The 16,031-nt window shown below is 43.7% G+C and overlaps 1 protein-coding gene across 1 annotated transcript in view; it reads left to right on the top strand.

The window, feature by feature from the left end:
- The window catches only part of KCNH5 (potassium voltage-gated channel subfamily H member 5), a 162,978-nt gene extending 148,904 nt beyond the window's left edge, over positions 1-14,074 (top strand). The window contains exon 11 of the mRNA XM_048307320.1: positions 699-14,074. Coding sequence (XP_048163277.1) covers positions 699-1,646 — 948 coding nt within the window. The 3' untranslated portion in view covers positions 1,647-14,074. The remainder of the gene's footprint in view (positions 1-698) is intronic.
- Positions 14,075-16,031: the final 1,957 nt, after the last annotated feature.

Here is a 16,031-nt window from a genome sequence, read left to right as displayed (position 1 = left end):
ACACTGCTTCTCTGTGGTGCTCCCACTTCACCTACACATATTAGACATACTAACTCTGCAGTAAACACTTGCAAAGTGTGTGAAGCCACACGTGTGGCCCATGGGGAATCTACTTGCACCCTCCAGCCACTTCTACATAACCCTAACAGCAAAACTAAAAAGTATTGAGCACATTAAGATTTTCCAGCCTCTGGAAAAATGGGTGTGTACATTGAATTAATCTTACAGCTGTGTAGTCCCCACTGAATTACTGTTTCCTTTTGATCTGTACTAAAGACAGTGAGGGAGCAGGTATGAGTGTGAATAATGGGTAGGTTGGCATCACGGTGTTTGGGTTCTTTGTCGATTCCTTTCTTCTCTTTGTTCAGTTTCTTTCCTTCTGTTGACATCAGGATATTTTTAGTTCTTCAAGTAGTAGTATCTTCTGCATCAAGAAAAAAGGTGAAACCCACTTTTGATGTATACTTTTAAGAAAGTGTGTGTGTATGTATGTACGTTATCTATAGTGGCTAATCTTGAAGTTAGTATGTCTTGATCTCCTCTGTTTGAATTCACTACAAAAGATTAAGATGGAAAGGAAGATCAGAATTAAGAATGAAGAGAAAAATGGCTGTTCTCAAGACTGTTTATCCATCTCAAATTAATGTTTGTATGTAATGTCCCTTGGGTCCTGACTATTGTGGATCTATCCCCCACAGATCATCTTCCGGAAGATCAGCGATGTCAAGAAGGAGGAAGAGGAGCGCCTGCGCCAGAAGAACGAGGTGACGCTGAGCATCCCTGTGGACCACCCTGTGCGGAAACTCTTCCAGAAATTCAAGCAGCAAAAGGAGATGCGCAATCAAGGCTCGACCCACATGGACCCGGAGCGGAACCAGCTGCAGGTGGAAAGCAGGAGCGTGCAGAACGGGGCCTCCATCACGGGCACCAGCGTGGTCACCGTGTCCCAGATCACCCCCATCCAGACCACGCTGGCGTACATGAAAACCAGCGAGGCCGTGAAGCAGAACAACCGCGACGCGATGGAGCTCAAGCCGAACGGAAACGGAGACCAGAAATGTCTCAAAGTGAACAGCCCCATGCGGATGAAAAACGGGAACGGGAAAGGGTGGCTTCGGCTGAAAAACACCATGGGGACCCACGAGGAGAAGAAGGAGGACTGGAACAACGTCACAAAGGCTGAATCCATGGGGTTGCTGTCCGACGACCCCAAGTCCAATGACTCGGAGAATGGTGTAAATAAAAACCCACTGAGGAAAACAGACTCTTGTGACAGTGGAATAACAAAAAGTGACCTTCGCTTGGATAAAGCTGGTGAGACTCGCAGCCCCCTGGAGCACAGCCCCATCCAGGCGGATGCTAGGTGTCCTTTCTACCCCATTCCTGAGCAGGCCTTACAAACCACGCTGCAGGAAGTCAAGCACGAACTCAAAGAAGATATCCAGCTGCTAAGCAGTAGGATGGCTGCCCTTGAGAAGCAGGTGGCAGAAATTTTAAAAATATTGTCCGAAAAGAACGTATCCCAGCTCTCTTCCCCCAAGTCTCATTTATCACCCCAGTCCCCCCCCCAGATACCCTGTCAGGATATTTTTAGCGTTTCAAGGCCTGCATCACCTGAATCTGAAAAAGATGAAATCCACTTTTAGCATATACCTATGTGTATATATGTATACAGTATATATGCAGAGGTGTATATATACCTTTATACATATATATATATGTGTGTGTGTATACGGTAAATATATATACATATATATTTTCACTTGCATCCAATATGACTTGAACACACCAAGGATTTTGATATGTAAATATTGCATGTCCAGCTGGATTCTGGCCTGCCAAAGAAAGCAATTATTAACATAGATATAGCTTGTATAATATGCAGTTGACTGCATGCACACTTTACATTTATTTATAATCTCTATTATGTAATAAAATAATGACTTTTGTTTAACAAAGGCAATGTACTATTTAAAGAATCAGGGTCTAACCTGCCAATATTGCCATGACAGTTTTGATCTCAGGCTGGGTGAATTGAGCTTTTACTTTCTCCTGTCTTTTCTGCCGAGTTAAGCAGTAGATTAATATGATGTGAAGGACATGTTCAGGCTCCTGTTAGTATTGTTTCCTGGTATCATTCCACAATGATATACTGTATATTTGGTGGTGAATTCCCCTACTCCTTCTAAAGGGAGGGCTCAGCTCAGTGGGCAGGGAAGGGCACTGTGCCTGGTGCTAGGGTGGATCAGTGGAATTTACTTGTGTGGGTATTGTGCATGCACAGCCTTTTATTTCAAGTATCCTCCTGCTCTTTTAACATCGTAAGTAAGAAATAATAATAAGAATAATAAGAATAATAATAATGGTGATTTATGTAACAAAATGAAACTAACAGAAACTCTCAGTTGTGCTCCCTGAGTGTTTGGGGGTAACTTATTTCTTGAAAGCCTCCTTTTACTGATGTCATTTTTACTGAACTGTTAGAGTAACATTATGTAAATTCTCTTTGCAGCACTCAGTGGTGGTGTCCAGTTCTGTCAGTATCTTCATTAGCATGTCCCATTTTTGTAGGGTTGAGGTTGCTCTCCCACTGTCCCCCCAATTGCCCCTGGCAGAAAGACTTGGCACGAGGTCTGAGCAAGGGAGAGAACACTCATAGTTCAGCTTCTTGGGAACCACGTGAGCAGGTTTGAAAGCCTGAAGTTAAAAGGCTGTGGTTAACACCCCTCCACTCTCCTTCACGAGTAAATTTATCAGTCTGCAGCTGCCTTTAGAAAGAGAGAAAATAACTGGTCAGGATGAAATTCTCTTTAGTGCAAGGTGCTTGGGTGATGATGTGTGTGTGGGTGGGAGAGTTGTGGGTGTGCTGGGGAGGTGGAGTCCTCCCTGGAGTGCTGTTCGTGCCTTGGGCTCGTGGAAAGTTTCAGAGCATGGAGGGGGCACATTTCAAGAGCAGGCTTGCAGTGCCCACACAGCAAGGTCCCACATGGACTGAGTCCCTCAGGTCTGTGTCAGAGGCTCTGATCCTCCTCTTAGCTGACTCCCATTGGCATCTTCCAGCCTTGGACCATGCTCAGACCCGCTCTCCACCTCCCAGCCTGGAGCATTGCTCTCAAGGCACTGCTGGCTTTGCAGGGCTGCAGCAGGGCAGGCTTTGCACTGGATCCTGTTTGATGTCCTCTTTGGAGCTGAGCTTTTGGACTCTGCTTGGGTCTGCCCCTGAGTGTGGTGGGGATTTTTGCCTCTCTATTTGCTGTGGTTTGAGTCCAGGTACACAAGATGCATAGCAGAAATTGCCATTGCAGCTTCAGAGCTGTTACCTGAGGTATCTTGAGGCCAGCCCAGCAAAGCACAGTGGCTCCTTCAGAAAAGGATCCCCCCTGCCTCTGACTTAAATGACCTCTTGCATCGAAATTCCATGTTTTCAGAAGTGCCTGGAGTAAAACATGTATGTACCACAAGGCATCACTATGAATCAGGTATATCAAATACATGGTTATAATTAGTGAGTATTCTAACCACACACCAGTGTTAGATCCATTTTTTAACATTAGAAAACTAGACTAAACGAAATCACTTCCTGAAAAATTAACAAAATCCCTAAAACTTAAGCAAACCATCATTTGTAGTAGTGGCAATTAGGAATCTACATCTTAGGGTGAGCATATCTTCGACTGTGAAATCCAAAAATCCAAACCCATAAACCTCCAAAAGCTTATAAGAAAGCCCAAGAAGTTATTGCTTCTGTTGTGTTAACTCATGGAGGCTTTTTGGGCGATGATAGTTTTTTCTGTCCTGTTTCTGCCCCTTTCTTTAGGAAATTAGAGATAGCAAAAAAAAAAAGAAAAAAAAAGAGGGAAGAATAAAAAGCCACTGTAAGGGACAGCTCTTCCCAAAACCTGGTGATCAGACCACTTGCTCATTATAGTTCTCCACAGCTGCAGTTGCCTCTGTCAACATTTTCAGCTGTATTTTGCAGCTGCTATTCTGACACAAGTACAAGTCCATGACTCTGCAGCCGCGGTTTGGACTGCAAGAACAACCTGCACCTGCAGAACAACAGGACCTCCCATGTCCTGTTATAAATCCCACCCTGGGACTCTGGAGGAATGGGGTGGGGGTCATGGGTTAGGGAGTTAACAGGGTTGCTGCAGGCTGCTGGAGTCTGCACAGACCTTGTGGGTACAGTTTAAGTGCCAAGATTTCATGTGTTGAATGTTCTTGCCTGACTTGGTCTGCTGGTTAAGACAGACACACAGCCACTGCCCAGGGCTGCCTGGTGAATAGCTGAGTCACATAGGCTCAGTCTGGGGGCCAGACTTCGTTAAAATTCCTGGAATGCATGAACCTGCCATGAAGTGATGCTGCAAAAGAGACAGCAGGATAATGGGGGTTGGCTTTGTTAGAAAGCTTTAGCCTTAATGGCATTCCTCTGCCTTTGTGACAGACTGCTTTTCTTTCTCTGTAGCTGATGTTCATTCTAGGTAGAACTGCATGGCATGCAAAGGGATCTCTGTTTAGGTTTATCTTGCAAGTCAGGTGTAACTTTGTGCCACTTTACAATGAGAGAATGTGTTAACAGGATTAGTCTGACCTTGAAAATCATTTGGGCGGGCCCAGAATGTCTATTACAGTTCAAGTGCAGCTTGAGTGGTTCAAATGTGTAGTGGCTAAACAGTGTAAAATACCAAGTTCGTGAAACAAATACAGTGTCTCCAGGTCTGTTTCTAGTGCTGCTTTGGCTCTGATATTCCAACACCGTCCATTGCAAGTTCAGTGGAATGAGCTTCTACCTTGCAGAAAGCAGTGGTGTGGCGTGATGGGTGTCCCGCAGGCACAGTCAGTGCAGCCTGTGGATGGGCTGTGTGCTGGGAGAGGCCCAGTTTGTGGGGTTGACTCTGGCTGGTGCAATTCTGAAGGACTTTGCCTCCAGAATCCATGTTGGGAGCATTACATGTTGTTTCGTGGAGTTGTTAGCAGTTCGTCTCTCCTGTCCCCTCGCGCTGTGCATGATGTGATGAGTGACTGGGGCATTCCTTCTCTGTTAAAAAGCATGAGTCAGTCCTGTAGTTCAGGCTGGACTGAAAGTAACCTCCTGTAGTCATTAAGTGCAACAAGGACACCAAGGTGTCATTTCCATCCAAGCCAGTGCTCAAGCAGTGACGCACCACACGGAGGGAGCTCTCAGCTGCATGCTTTCCTTTTCTTTCCTTGAAGAGCTCCAAACCTGTACAGATGTTCCTGCCAGACGCTGGGAACAGCATCCTTAGCACCTCCCCTGTGCTTTGTGTGTCCAGAGCATTTTGCGTACACACAAGTGGATTTTATCTTTCTGGACTTTGGAATAGAAATAAAACGTGTACAGAAAATGTGTACAGAAGAGTAAGCACTTCCCAAAGCAAAAGAACTAGAGTGCTTTTAATAGCTTTTTTTGTGTAATGTTGCATATAAGAGATAGAACAGCACTTCAGGATAATTACTGAAAAAAAATTGTTGTAGTGAGGATTCAGTTCTTCTGAATTTGTATTTGTAAGTCATTTTTTTTCTGTCTTTGCCAGGGCATGGGGGTTAGAGCAGAGCTGATTCTGGAAGTGACAAACTTAAGCTTTGTCCATTTTTCTTTTCCCTGTTCTGCAGAAGTAGCACAACTATAGGGGCTCGATGCTGCTGGCACCAAAGTTTGGGCTCATTGCTAGACTCAAGTTCAGTCTTCATTTACCACCACATGGAGAATAACCCTGTTGCACAGGTGTGACCTGAAGGTTGAATCTGATAATCTTACTGGACTTTAATATGTATTTTGAATCCCAGGACAGTTTCAGAGGACTGGCAGCTGCAGAAATAATGTTGTACTCTTTGCGAAGCTGAGAGCAGTCGCTCTGGAAGTAACAGACCGTTCCACAGACGTCATCATTTGCATGGGTCAGAAAACAGATGTTGTGCTCATGAAATAGCTTAGAGGCTTTTTGGGGAAAAGGATGTCTGAACTGGAAGGGAAAACAAAAAAACGCCAAAGGTTTAATGTGGAATTTGGGAGTGAGGACATAGAAGGATATATTGTGAGAAATTGACACTTTTTTACTTGGATTTTGAGCATTTAGAAAACCCAAGCCTATCTTTTTGGATGTCAGAATAGGACAGATTGTTTCTTAAAATAAATATTTTTTTCCCTAAGTTAGGTGGCGTCTAAGTGATACCTGCTTTGTTTTTTTTAAAAAAAAAAAAAATCAAATACCATTTTCCTACAGAGGAGGGTTGAATGGATTTTGTTAACGTTGCTCTTAATAGGCTGTAGGAGGAAAAGTTTGATCCATCTAGATTTCCACATCTGGGAATATTTTTTATAACTATCCCTTAATTTTTTTGGTACAAATGGATAGCACAATCTCTATGTGTTTTACTGGGTTTAATATGCTATGATGCATTTCCAGATGAAATACATTCTTAAAGCAAAGTGCTGAATGGAGCTAAAATTGACAAAAAGTCCACATTTCTTCTGGTAGAAAAGCAGTGAATGTTCTTACTGACATAAAGAGTATTGTGCAAAGATCAGTGCTGTGATATCTAACAAATGACAAACAAACTAAAATCATCCTTCTGGGTGCATTTAGTCAGGCAGAAAATTGACCTTGTAGTGCACAGTGGGACAAGAAGGCACATATTGATTTTGAATACTCAAATGGCAGAAGCATTCGAAAAGGGCTTGACCAGGCCATGCTGAATAAATTGTATTTATTTATTATGTTATGTTAATCAGCCTCATGATGCATGGCACGTGGAGCCAGGAATCTGGGGCAAGATTCTCACAAACTTTTTCATCTGTTTTCTATAAAGCAGATAAGTGCTTTTCATCATTATTTTCTTCTTGGAGATGCGAGCTTGCTTGGCCCACAGTCTGAAACTACTGGTGTGCACCCACTCTATGTCTGGCTGTCTGCCATGAATGCATCAATTAGCCATAATTAAAAGCCCTTTAAAAAGGATTTTGTGTTAGGTTGGGCTCAGCCCTCCCCACTCCAGTGACAAGACTTTATGTTGTGTGGTTGAGAGCAGATTCAGTTCAGACTGAGCAGTAGCACAGTATATTTCTGCCTGTCTGCAGAGGATGTGTAGACACACCATATGGATCTATACCTACCCATTTGGAATGGGAATTCAGATCTGGCTCGTTCCAGGCAGGTGTTTCAGACAGGTGGGATAAATCCTGCTCCGGCGGTGCCAGTCTCTCATCATTTACTGCAGAGTAATAACTTCAGATTAGACACTTGATTTGTAGCCTGCTAGGGGGTAAATGAAGTTAATCCAACCCATGATTCAAGCTCCCAGACTGATGTTGTTTGTATAAAAGGTGTCTCTAAAAGGGTCTGCTTACCATCTTGCCAGCACAGAAGCACTTTCCTGTGGCTGTGACTAACAGTAAGGGGAGCACTGAAATGTCTCAGCATGCAGCCAGAAACAAAGTGTTCACATCCTAAATTGTTAATGAGATCTCCATAAATATACTCAGATGCTCAGTTCTTGGCTTGTGGTGATCAGATTTTTAACTTTTTGCCTCAATACCATGACAGGATAGTCCATGAACCCTCATTTTCACAGGTGTGTAACAGCTGAGGTGCTCTTCATCGTGATGTGCAATGCCAAGGCACAGAGGGACACCATCAGACAATTTTTGGGCAGTGAAAGACTGACACCCATTTGGGATCTTTGGCTGCTCTGGGGTATTTAGGATTATAGGAGTTTTCCCACTGAGCTGTGTCATGCAGTGGACAGAGGCCAAGGCTTGGAAATCCATCAAAGGGAGATGTTGTACCAAAGAGCTTCCAGGGCAGACAGAGGTGGTGGCCCAGGCCACAGCAGAGCCCTGGCTCTGTGCTTGCAGTGGGAAGACAGAGGGGAGAGGGAGGAGAAGGTTCTAAAGAATGCTGTCCAAAAATGGTGACAACATTCCACTGAGGCCAGTATTGACTTCTCTCTGCATAGTGCCTGTTTCTGTCCTCATAATTAATTTATTTGGAAGTTGGCAGGCTCCTCTTCCTTCAGGTGGTGTGTAAGGATGAGGCTGGCAGACTTTTTGGGGGTGACAGCTGTGGGACAGGGAAAGGCCGTTAGAGGAGACTCAAATATATGCTGCTAGGGGGAAATGTGGGCTTCAGGAGAGCCAAAGCTCTTCCAGTGTCCCAAAAACCTACTGGAAAGGGGCTTATAGTATCTAAATTATGTAGCATCAGTGCATGGACTCTGTATTTGCAGCTGGCCCTACTGTGAACAGAGGGGGTTGGACCAAGTGGTTTCCAAAAAATCCCAAGTTGTGTTGTTTTATTATCTGGTGATTCTGTAGATTTTAATAGCACAAACAGGAGGTAAAATTTGAAGGTTCTTAGTTATGTCCTATTTTTTTCTGGTTTTCAGTTTAAATACCATGCTGAGGAACGTGTAGCCAAATTTCAAGATAGTAGCTGTGAGAGCCAATACTCATCAAACAGACAGCAGAGAAATCTGGCATATTCTAAAACTATGGCATATAAATAAATTAAGCCTTTCGTTGGGCATCAGCTAAAATCCACACTTGGTGCCAAACACTGAGAATAATGTCTCAGTGACTATGCAGTTTCTGGAAGCAGTGGGCTGATATGGATACATCAACAACACCCACACCCTCTTCCAGCCTCCTCCCCAGTCCAGTGAACGGTGATTACAGTGTCTGAAAATGCCATCACAGTATCAGTAGCATCTGAGCTGTTTTCCAGTGCTGCCCTGACAGACATGCACATCTAAGGCTGTAGGAAATGTGTAGGTTTCTCATTAGTGGCTGGGTCTGGAGGTGGTTCTCAGCCCTATGGATTCTCATCCCTCTGGATTCTCATCGCTCTGGATTCAGCCTGCTCCTCTCACAATGTGTGGGCACCATCTCTGAGAAGGCCTGGGCTTGTCCAAAGGGTCTGGGCACATCCATGGGTCCTGTGCACATTCCTAGGGTCTGCCCAAGCCCCATTCCCAGGCTTATTCCCTACTTGTCTAGCCCCATTCAAAGGTTTACACCTGACCCTATGAGATTATTAGATGTTTTTCCAGACTCTGTAACCTCTTCAGTCTCTGTGATGGCTCACAGGGCTACTCACAAAATCCTTTGCAATCTGTGGCTTAGCAACAAGTCTCCAAATTAAACAGGAATAACAGGGCAAGCCTTCTGCCATTCTCAGGGCATTATTTTATTAAACAAACCTTCGATTTTGTTTTATTTTGTTTTATTTTATTTTATTTGTGGCCATTTTGTACACTCTTGAGCAGCACAGTGTTCCACAGAATGGCAGGGACTGGGGTGTTTGTGGGTTTTAATGAGCCAGTTTGAGAAGGGGAACTCAAGTGAGACACCACCTTCTGCCATGTGTGTGATCATTCCCTCTGGCTTCCTACTCCAGCTACACTTCGGGTGAACTTCACCCCCAGCAGCAATTTGAACCAGTGCCATGTAGTGATAGCAGAAGTTCTCTGTATTTCCTCAGCCAGACCTAGGGCTCTGCTCATCGTCTCCGTGTGTGCTATGCCAAGACATGTGGGCACTTTTCCTGTCCTGGACTTGTTTTCAGTAGAATTTCCTGAGATGTTCCACCTCTTTTATCTGTCACCACTTCGTTTTACTAGAAAAAGAAAAAAAACAAATAGCATTTTCTGACTGATCACTGGGAATTCGCTTGCATCCAAGCCTGCTGCCAGGACCATTAGTTGGAGGTCACAGTTCAGTTTGTAAATTGGGTGTCTTATCTGAGCTCTCATGAAAAAAAGCATTTTTTTTCCCAAGAAAAGGAAAATTTCTGCTCTGCTTCTAATTAGTCCTCTGTTGTCCCTGCAGGATTAATTATTGCCTTCTTCACTCGAATCATCAAATGCTGTTTGGCAACAGCTTCTTTTTTTTATTTTATTTTAGGTGTAATTAGGAGTCCTGGCATTACAAACAAGCTCAGTCAGGTTGTACCTTAAAATTACAGAACTGAAATGTCACCTAAACTAGTAGTTTAAACCCAGCTTTTGAATACCAACAATCCCATTGCAGTCAGTGGATGTTTAGAGCTCATTCCTTTGGGGTCATCAGTAGGTCAGTGTGAACATCCTTCTCCTGAAATCAATCACAGAAGGGGTGGTGGTATTCTGCAGGGTCCTCCCACAATGGGACTTTTAGAAAAGGAATTTGGGGGCAAGGATGCAATGGCACCTCCCAACCCTTCCTACTGCCTGTTGATGGTCTGTAGATTCCCAGCCACATCTCTTTTCTATTTAAAGCAAGGTTGAGGGCCACCCACTGCCTAATTCTATCAAGTGGTAAATTGAATGTATTGGGTGGGAGAGGCAGTAGCCAATAAATAAGGCAGGATTTGGGTGTTAAAAATCTTCCTGGTGGGAATTGGGCAAGCTACCAGAAAGACAATAAAGCATTTATCTGGCAATGCATGCCAAAGGAATGCTAAACATGTGAGCAGGACAATTTATTGATACCAGTGGAAAAGCTCATTAGCGTTGAAGTGCAAAGCAGGTCTGCAAATGTACCTTTCAGTTGTCCCAATAAAATCCCTGCACTTGGACAAGGGGAGCTGTGGCTTGTTCCCGTGGAGGGTAGAATTGGCTAATGAGCTTTCCCAGAAAACTTGCACACAAACCGAGTTTTCTCAAATGTAATAGTTGGCACTATTTCCCTCCTGTGGGCACATTTCACAACTGACCTCAGTGTCAGCCTCCCACTGCCTCTGCTTTCACAGGGATTCAGAGATGCTCCTAAAGCTGGTACTGCAGCATTTCTCCTAGGGCAGGTTCATTCCCCCCCTTACTTGTCACTGATGGTTGATTATTTGCCTTTTGAGAGATCAGTGGCCCTGTAAAGGATGTAGGACTCCCCAACAAAGCTGCAGCTTGTGAGGCTGTGGTGAAGGTAAAGGTTCACCATATTTTGTCTGAAAAACATGCCAGCCATAAAAATACTCTTGCTAACTGTTTAAAGTTCCAATGCCTTATCAGCACAGTTTATGTAACAAAATCCCATTAGTACTGCCAACCATTCTCACATGAATTAGGACATTATATGCTTCATAAACCTTACATACCTATTGACTGTTCTTATTCACAGAGACTTTGCTGGGCTTTTATGTGCAGGTGTAGCTGCATATCTTGGGTTAATTTCTGTGTTTTGAAGGCTAGGTAATATGAAGCAGGATATTTTCCACAATGAATTGCAGTGTATCCCTTCCTTGTTTGTTTGTTTATATCTTTTCTCTTTCTCTCTCCTTCCTTCCTTCCTTGTTTTCTTGCCTAGATCATTAGGCTAGCAAATTGTAGAAATGGGGAGATTGATTAAGTGATGTTGCATCAGCAGATTTAATGAGATAATGATCTGTTTTGCTATTTGTGTTCAGAAGAAATAATATGCCAATAAGAATGGTAGCAAGCGCTGATTTTTTAATGGCCAGCTTAAATACCAGCCAGTGACTAAGTGGTTCAGTAAAGTGATCTCAGCAGCTCTTCTAAATTGTGTTCTCTGTTTTGGAGGTAAATATTTTCAATATTTGAGCATCTTGTGTTAATATTCTTACTAAGGTCAGTGGAAATCTTTCCATTAATTTCTCTAACTCTAACCCAGTTCTCGCAGAGGGACCAGGACGCTGAGTCCCAGTGTGGGCTGAGCTTTCTCAAAACTGAGAACTGTGGGTACTAGAATTTTAATTTCAGGCCCTTGTCTAATGCAAATGGCTCCAAGATTTCATGCCCTACTAAATGCTGCATGCTGAATGCAGAAATGTAGAGGACGTGTTTGAAGATTGGGACAGCAAGATGAATTGCCATAAAAATCAGCTGAACCAATCAGGGAAAGGGCACTTTTTAATTAAGACATATTTGAATCCAAAAGACACGTTCTTGGTGTCTGAACTGTCAGTAATTTCCATCCAAAGTAACTGCTCAAAATTCATGACTGTCTAGAATATCCTTGCACAAGCCAGATATGTACATAAGCTGTGCAAACTCTCTCTGGGGAGAAGCACAGTTAAAAATAAAGCTATTATTGCTACCACAGAGAGAGACGATGACAAAGACAAGAGGCTGAGCACCAGGTGCTGTGAGACTGAATCCTGCCATGCAGCCCTCCATCTGAGCATTGCTGATCCAGGTGTGAGCAGATGTGCTCAATTCTGAGCCCTGTTTGTGTGTCCTCATCTCCATCCACACCCGGAGCAGAGCAGAGCAGGGAAGGGGCAGCTTGTGGAGGGGTTTATCAAGCATAGCCCTCACCCCAGACCAGGCTTTGAAGGCTGAAGTCCTGGCTCTGTGAGGGACACAGCAGCTTTGGCATGGGTTTTAGGATTCCTCCCCTGCCTCCCCCACCCCTTCGATATGCTTATGAGGTCCCACACATTTAGGCAACTAGTCATCCTAGGCTCCTAAATGAAGAAAAATCTAGGGAATTTATACTGGGACGAAAGAGGGACAAGGGGTGGGCATGATCTTGCCCATGTCTGTGCACGCTCAGCTTTGCAGTGGTGTCTGTGGAAGTATCCTGGCAGAAGCATGCTCACAGAATTTTCACAATTAGTGGCAGGGGGAGATGATTTTTTAATGAATTGTCATCACAGGGGACCTCATTACAGTCAAAACATTGTACTGCTTTTCTAGTTTTTTTTCCTTAGGCTTCCCCCCTCACCCAAAATGACAACTGAAAACTAAACTGAGCAGGAGCTGCTGTACAAGCCTGCACAGAGATGCTGAACCTTAAAAACTAGCTCGCCCTCACAAGGTACCCACGGGGCTGTGCTGAGTGCCCAACCTTGGCATAACCTGCCTTCTAGTTCTCTTTTTTTTTCTCTGCTGAAATACCAATGTGGGTTTTTTTTCTTTCCTTGTATCGCCAGCCCAGCACTCCCCAGCCCATGTTTGTGCTCTGGTATCTCTCTCCACCCTTGAGCACCTAACAGGGACTAATCCCTGGTTTGTGGCAATCTTTCCACTACCATTAGCAGGACTTTCAAAGCATAATGAGCTTTAAATCCTCCTTTTTTTTTTTTTTTTTTTTTTTTTTTTTACCCTGAGGTCCTTACATTTTGAGTTCCAAGTTTCAAGGTGTCCCATTAGCTGAAAAAGCACCAGCTGGTATAATTGTGTTTGTGCAACCCTCGTGGAGAAGTTGGGCAAAACAACTGGTTTTAAAAGCTCATGTTGGAAAACCCGATCTACAGAGTAACTGCAGCTTTTGAATGTATGTGATTCACAGACACTGGACTGGGGAGGAAAAGTATTTTGAGAAAACTCTTTTTTTTTGCAAGGAAGAAATTGGGGGAAAGGGTTATTGCTCGGGTGATGTTTCTTCTGTTACTACTTGCTGCTGTTTGTACACTAGCCAATGCAAATGACATTCATGTTCCCGACAATATTTTTGAACAGCCCAGCTATGTTTTTTGCTGTTGTTAATATACTGAGGATTTGGGAGGATTTTAAATGCCTCTGCCTTTCAGGATTATTTCTACAAAAGCAATTGAGAACTGTATTTTGACAGCAGGAAGCTTATAAAAACCTAGAGAAAAAAAAATCTAAAAAATAAAGCATTTGAAACCGAACAGCTATGAAAGGAACGCACCTCTGCTACCATATCTGAAATCTGCAAAGCAATCACGAATTACATCAAGGAAGGACCATCTTTCTACTGAAAATCACACATCAGTTTGTACAGAGTGGATGCTCCCTTGGCCACCTGTGTGACTGCCCAGGAGGAAGGCGTGGGAATGCTTTCGTTAATCGTGACTCCCCTGTCACTCTTGGACGTTGCCGTGTGTGGTCGGTTGAAATTGGTTTATCTGTAGCGAGCTTCTTGTTGCACTTTTCTGTTTGCTAAAATTCAACAACAAGGAAAATCATGAGTCACTTTAAAGCATTGGCAGACAACTGTTTCTAACCCAAAGGAAAATGGGTTTTAGCACAATGAACTGTACTTCTTCAGGGAGGATCAATGTTGATTTTTTTTTTTTTTCCACACGTCTTTATTTACATGTGGCTATATTTTCATTGATACAGAATAAAAAGTGCATTTTATTGACCTTGAGTATTTGTGTCCTTACTTTCCTTGAGCACCGTAAAAGTGATAGCTCTTGTTTTCCTGGCCAAAGCAGAACACAATTCGTTGATATTAATGAGCAAAACATGATCTTATTTTTAGGTGGTTTGGGGATGAGGGATAAATCTGTTAGGACAGAGCTTCTCTAAAGGACAATAGGAACAGTTCTTGACTGTCCTCCTCGTTAGCCTGAAGACAATAGGAAATAAGCCGAGCTGGTCACAGATACCTCATCCATAAAACTTCTGTAGCATCTAATTCCCTCTCCCAAGCAAATCAGGCTGAAGAGGGAATACTTTATCTGAGTAGATAATAAGTATTTTCTTATAACCTTTTGTTCATAAAACGTTCCATTTTATTTGCTGCAAATGGGTAACCTCAAAAAAAATTACACTTCAGATGCAAAATGAAGATTTGAAGGATAGTGGGATAGAGGCAGAAGTGTTTCACTTGGAAATTTAAATAATTTCTAAGAGATGGTTCTCTTTGCTTCTTGCATCATTGGCTTGGTCACAAGTGGCATTCGCTAAAGAACTGCCTGTGCCAAGGTATGAGAGATTTTTTGACATAAACACACACAACATTGCTGACCTGTTCTTGAAACCACCATTGCTTTGGTGTTCCATCAGTGCAGAAACCAAAGCATGTGGAAATTGGTGGAGCTTTTTCTATTCCTTTACAAGTGGCTTTGACCAGACCCTACAGGTTTTGTCCCAGCCAGGAATGGTGTCTGGGTGTGGAGTAATCACAGCTGTAAGAGACAGAGTGGCCTTAATTCAGTTTGAGGGTAAACCATCCAAATCTAGTTGTCCACAGATAGGTTTTGCCATCTGTAGGGACAGGTGAAGAAAACTTTTTCTATTTATGGTGAAAAATATTCATTGCTGAGCTTTTATTTTTTTTGACTCACGGAGTACGTATTCGCAGCTTCCTCAGCTGTGGTGAGGAGACCCTGGGCTCAGCACAGGAGGGAGAACAGCGTAAAGCCTTCATGGCAAACACTGGTAGAACAACCCATAATTTCCACTGCTGAAAAAAACCTCAGTCAGGGACTGTTCCTGCTGCTTGTCCTTTGTAATTGGGGTTGGCTTTTGCCAGGTTGGGAGTTGGCAGCATCAGCACAGCAGCTTCTTCCAAGTGGGCATTTGGGAGAGTGTCAAGACTGTACATCCCAGCCCTGGGAGCCTTGCTGGAAAGGGATGGGGTATGAAGCAAGAATGGATTTATTTGCAGGAGATAATTTGTTACTGGCTGACAGCACTGATTTGTGTGGTGTTGCAGCTGTGCCTGAGCAGGCTTGCAACCTCTTGTCATTATCCATGGGATGGGTCCTCACCAGATCCCAGACTCCTTCCTTGACCCCAGAGAGGGTTTGGATTGTACCCTGTAAGTGGTAAGAATGCTCACCAAAATGCAGGATCAGTCACCAGAATTGCTGAGGCCCTTGGGGAGACAAAGACCCATTTTGCTTTGCAGATTGCTTTACCTGTGCACATTACCTCTGCCCAAATGAGCCCTGGAAGCCAGGGAAGCAAGTTAATATATGCACATATTCCCTTTATGAGAGCATCATCCAACACACCGGGCTGAAGATTTATTCTCCTGGGCTGGTGCTACTCCTGCTTTAGGATCCAGATATAAACAACATGTACAAGCCAACACAGGGCAGGAGCACAGGGCAGAGGCAGAGGTTTGGTTCAGAACAGCTCCTTCCTCACATCAGTGCACCCTTTACAGGCACCTTCCTTACAGAAGTTTTTTCCCAATTGTCCACAGTGATGCTAAACTGGCCAGGCTGGATAGGGCTTGGAGCAACCTGGTCTGTGGAAGGTGTGCCCATGGCAGGAGGTGGAACTGAATGAGCCTCAAACCATTCTGTGATTCTGTGATTCCATGTTATTTGGCAGAGAATGAGGCTAAAATGATCATCTTGCACATCTGATTA

The sequence above is a fragment of the Corvus hawaiiensis genome, chromosome 6 (assembly GCF_020740725.1).
Source record: "Corvus hawaiiensis isolate bCorHaw1 chromosome 6, bCorHaw1.pri.cur, whole genome shotgun sequence".
NCBI lineage: Eukaryota > Metazoa > Chordata > Aves > Passeriformes > Corvidae > Corvus > Corvus hawaiiensis.
The sequence above is the reverse complement of the archived record's forward strand: the minus strand, read 5'-3'. Positions and strand labels throughout refer to the sequence as shown.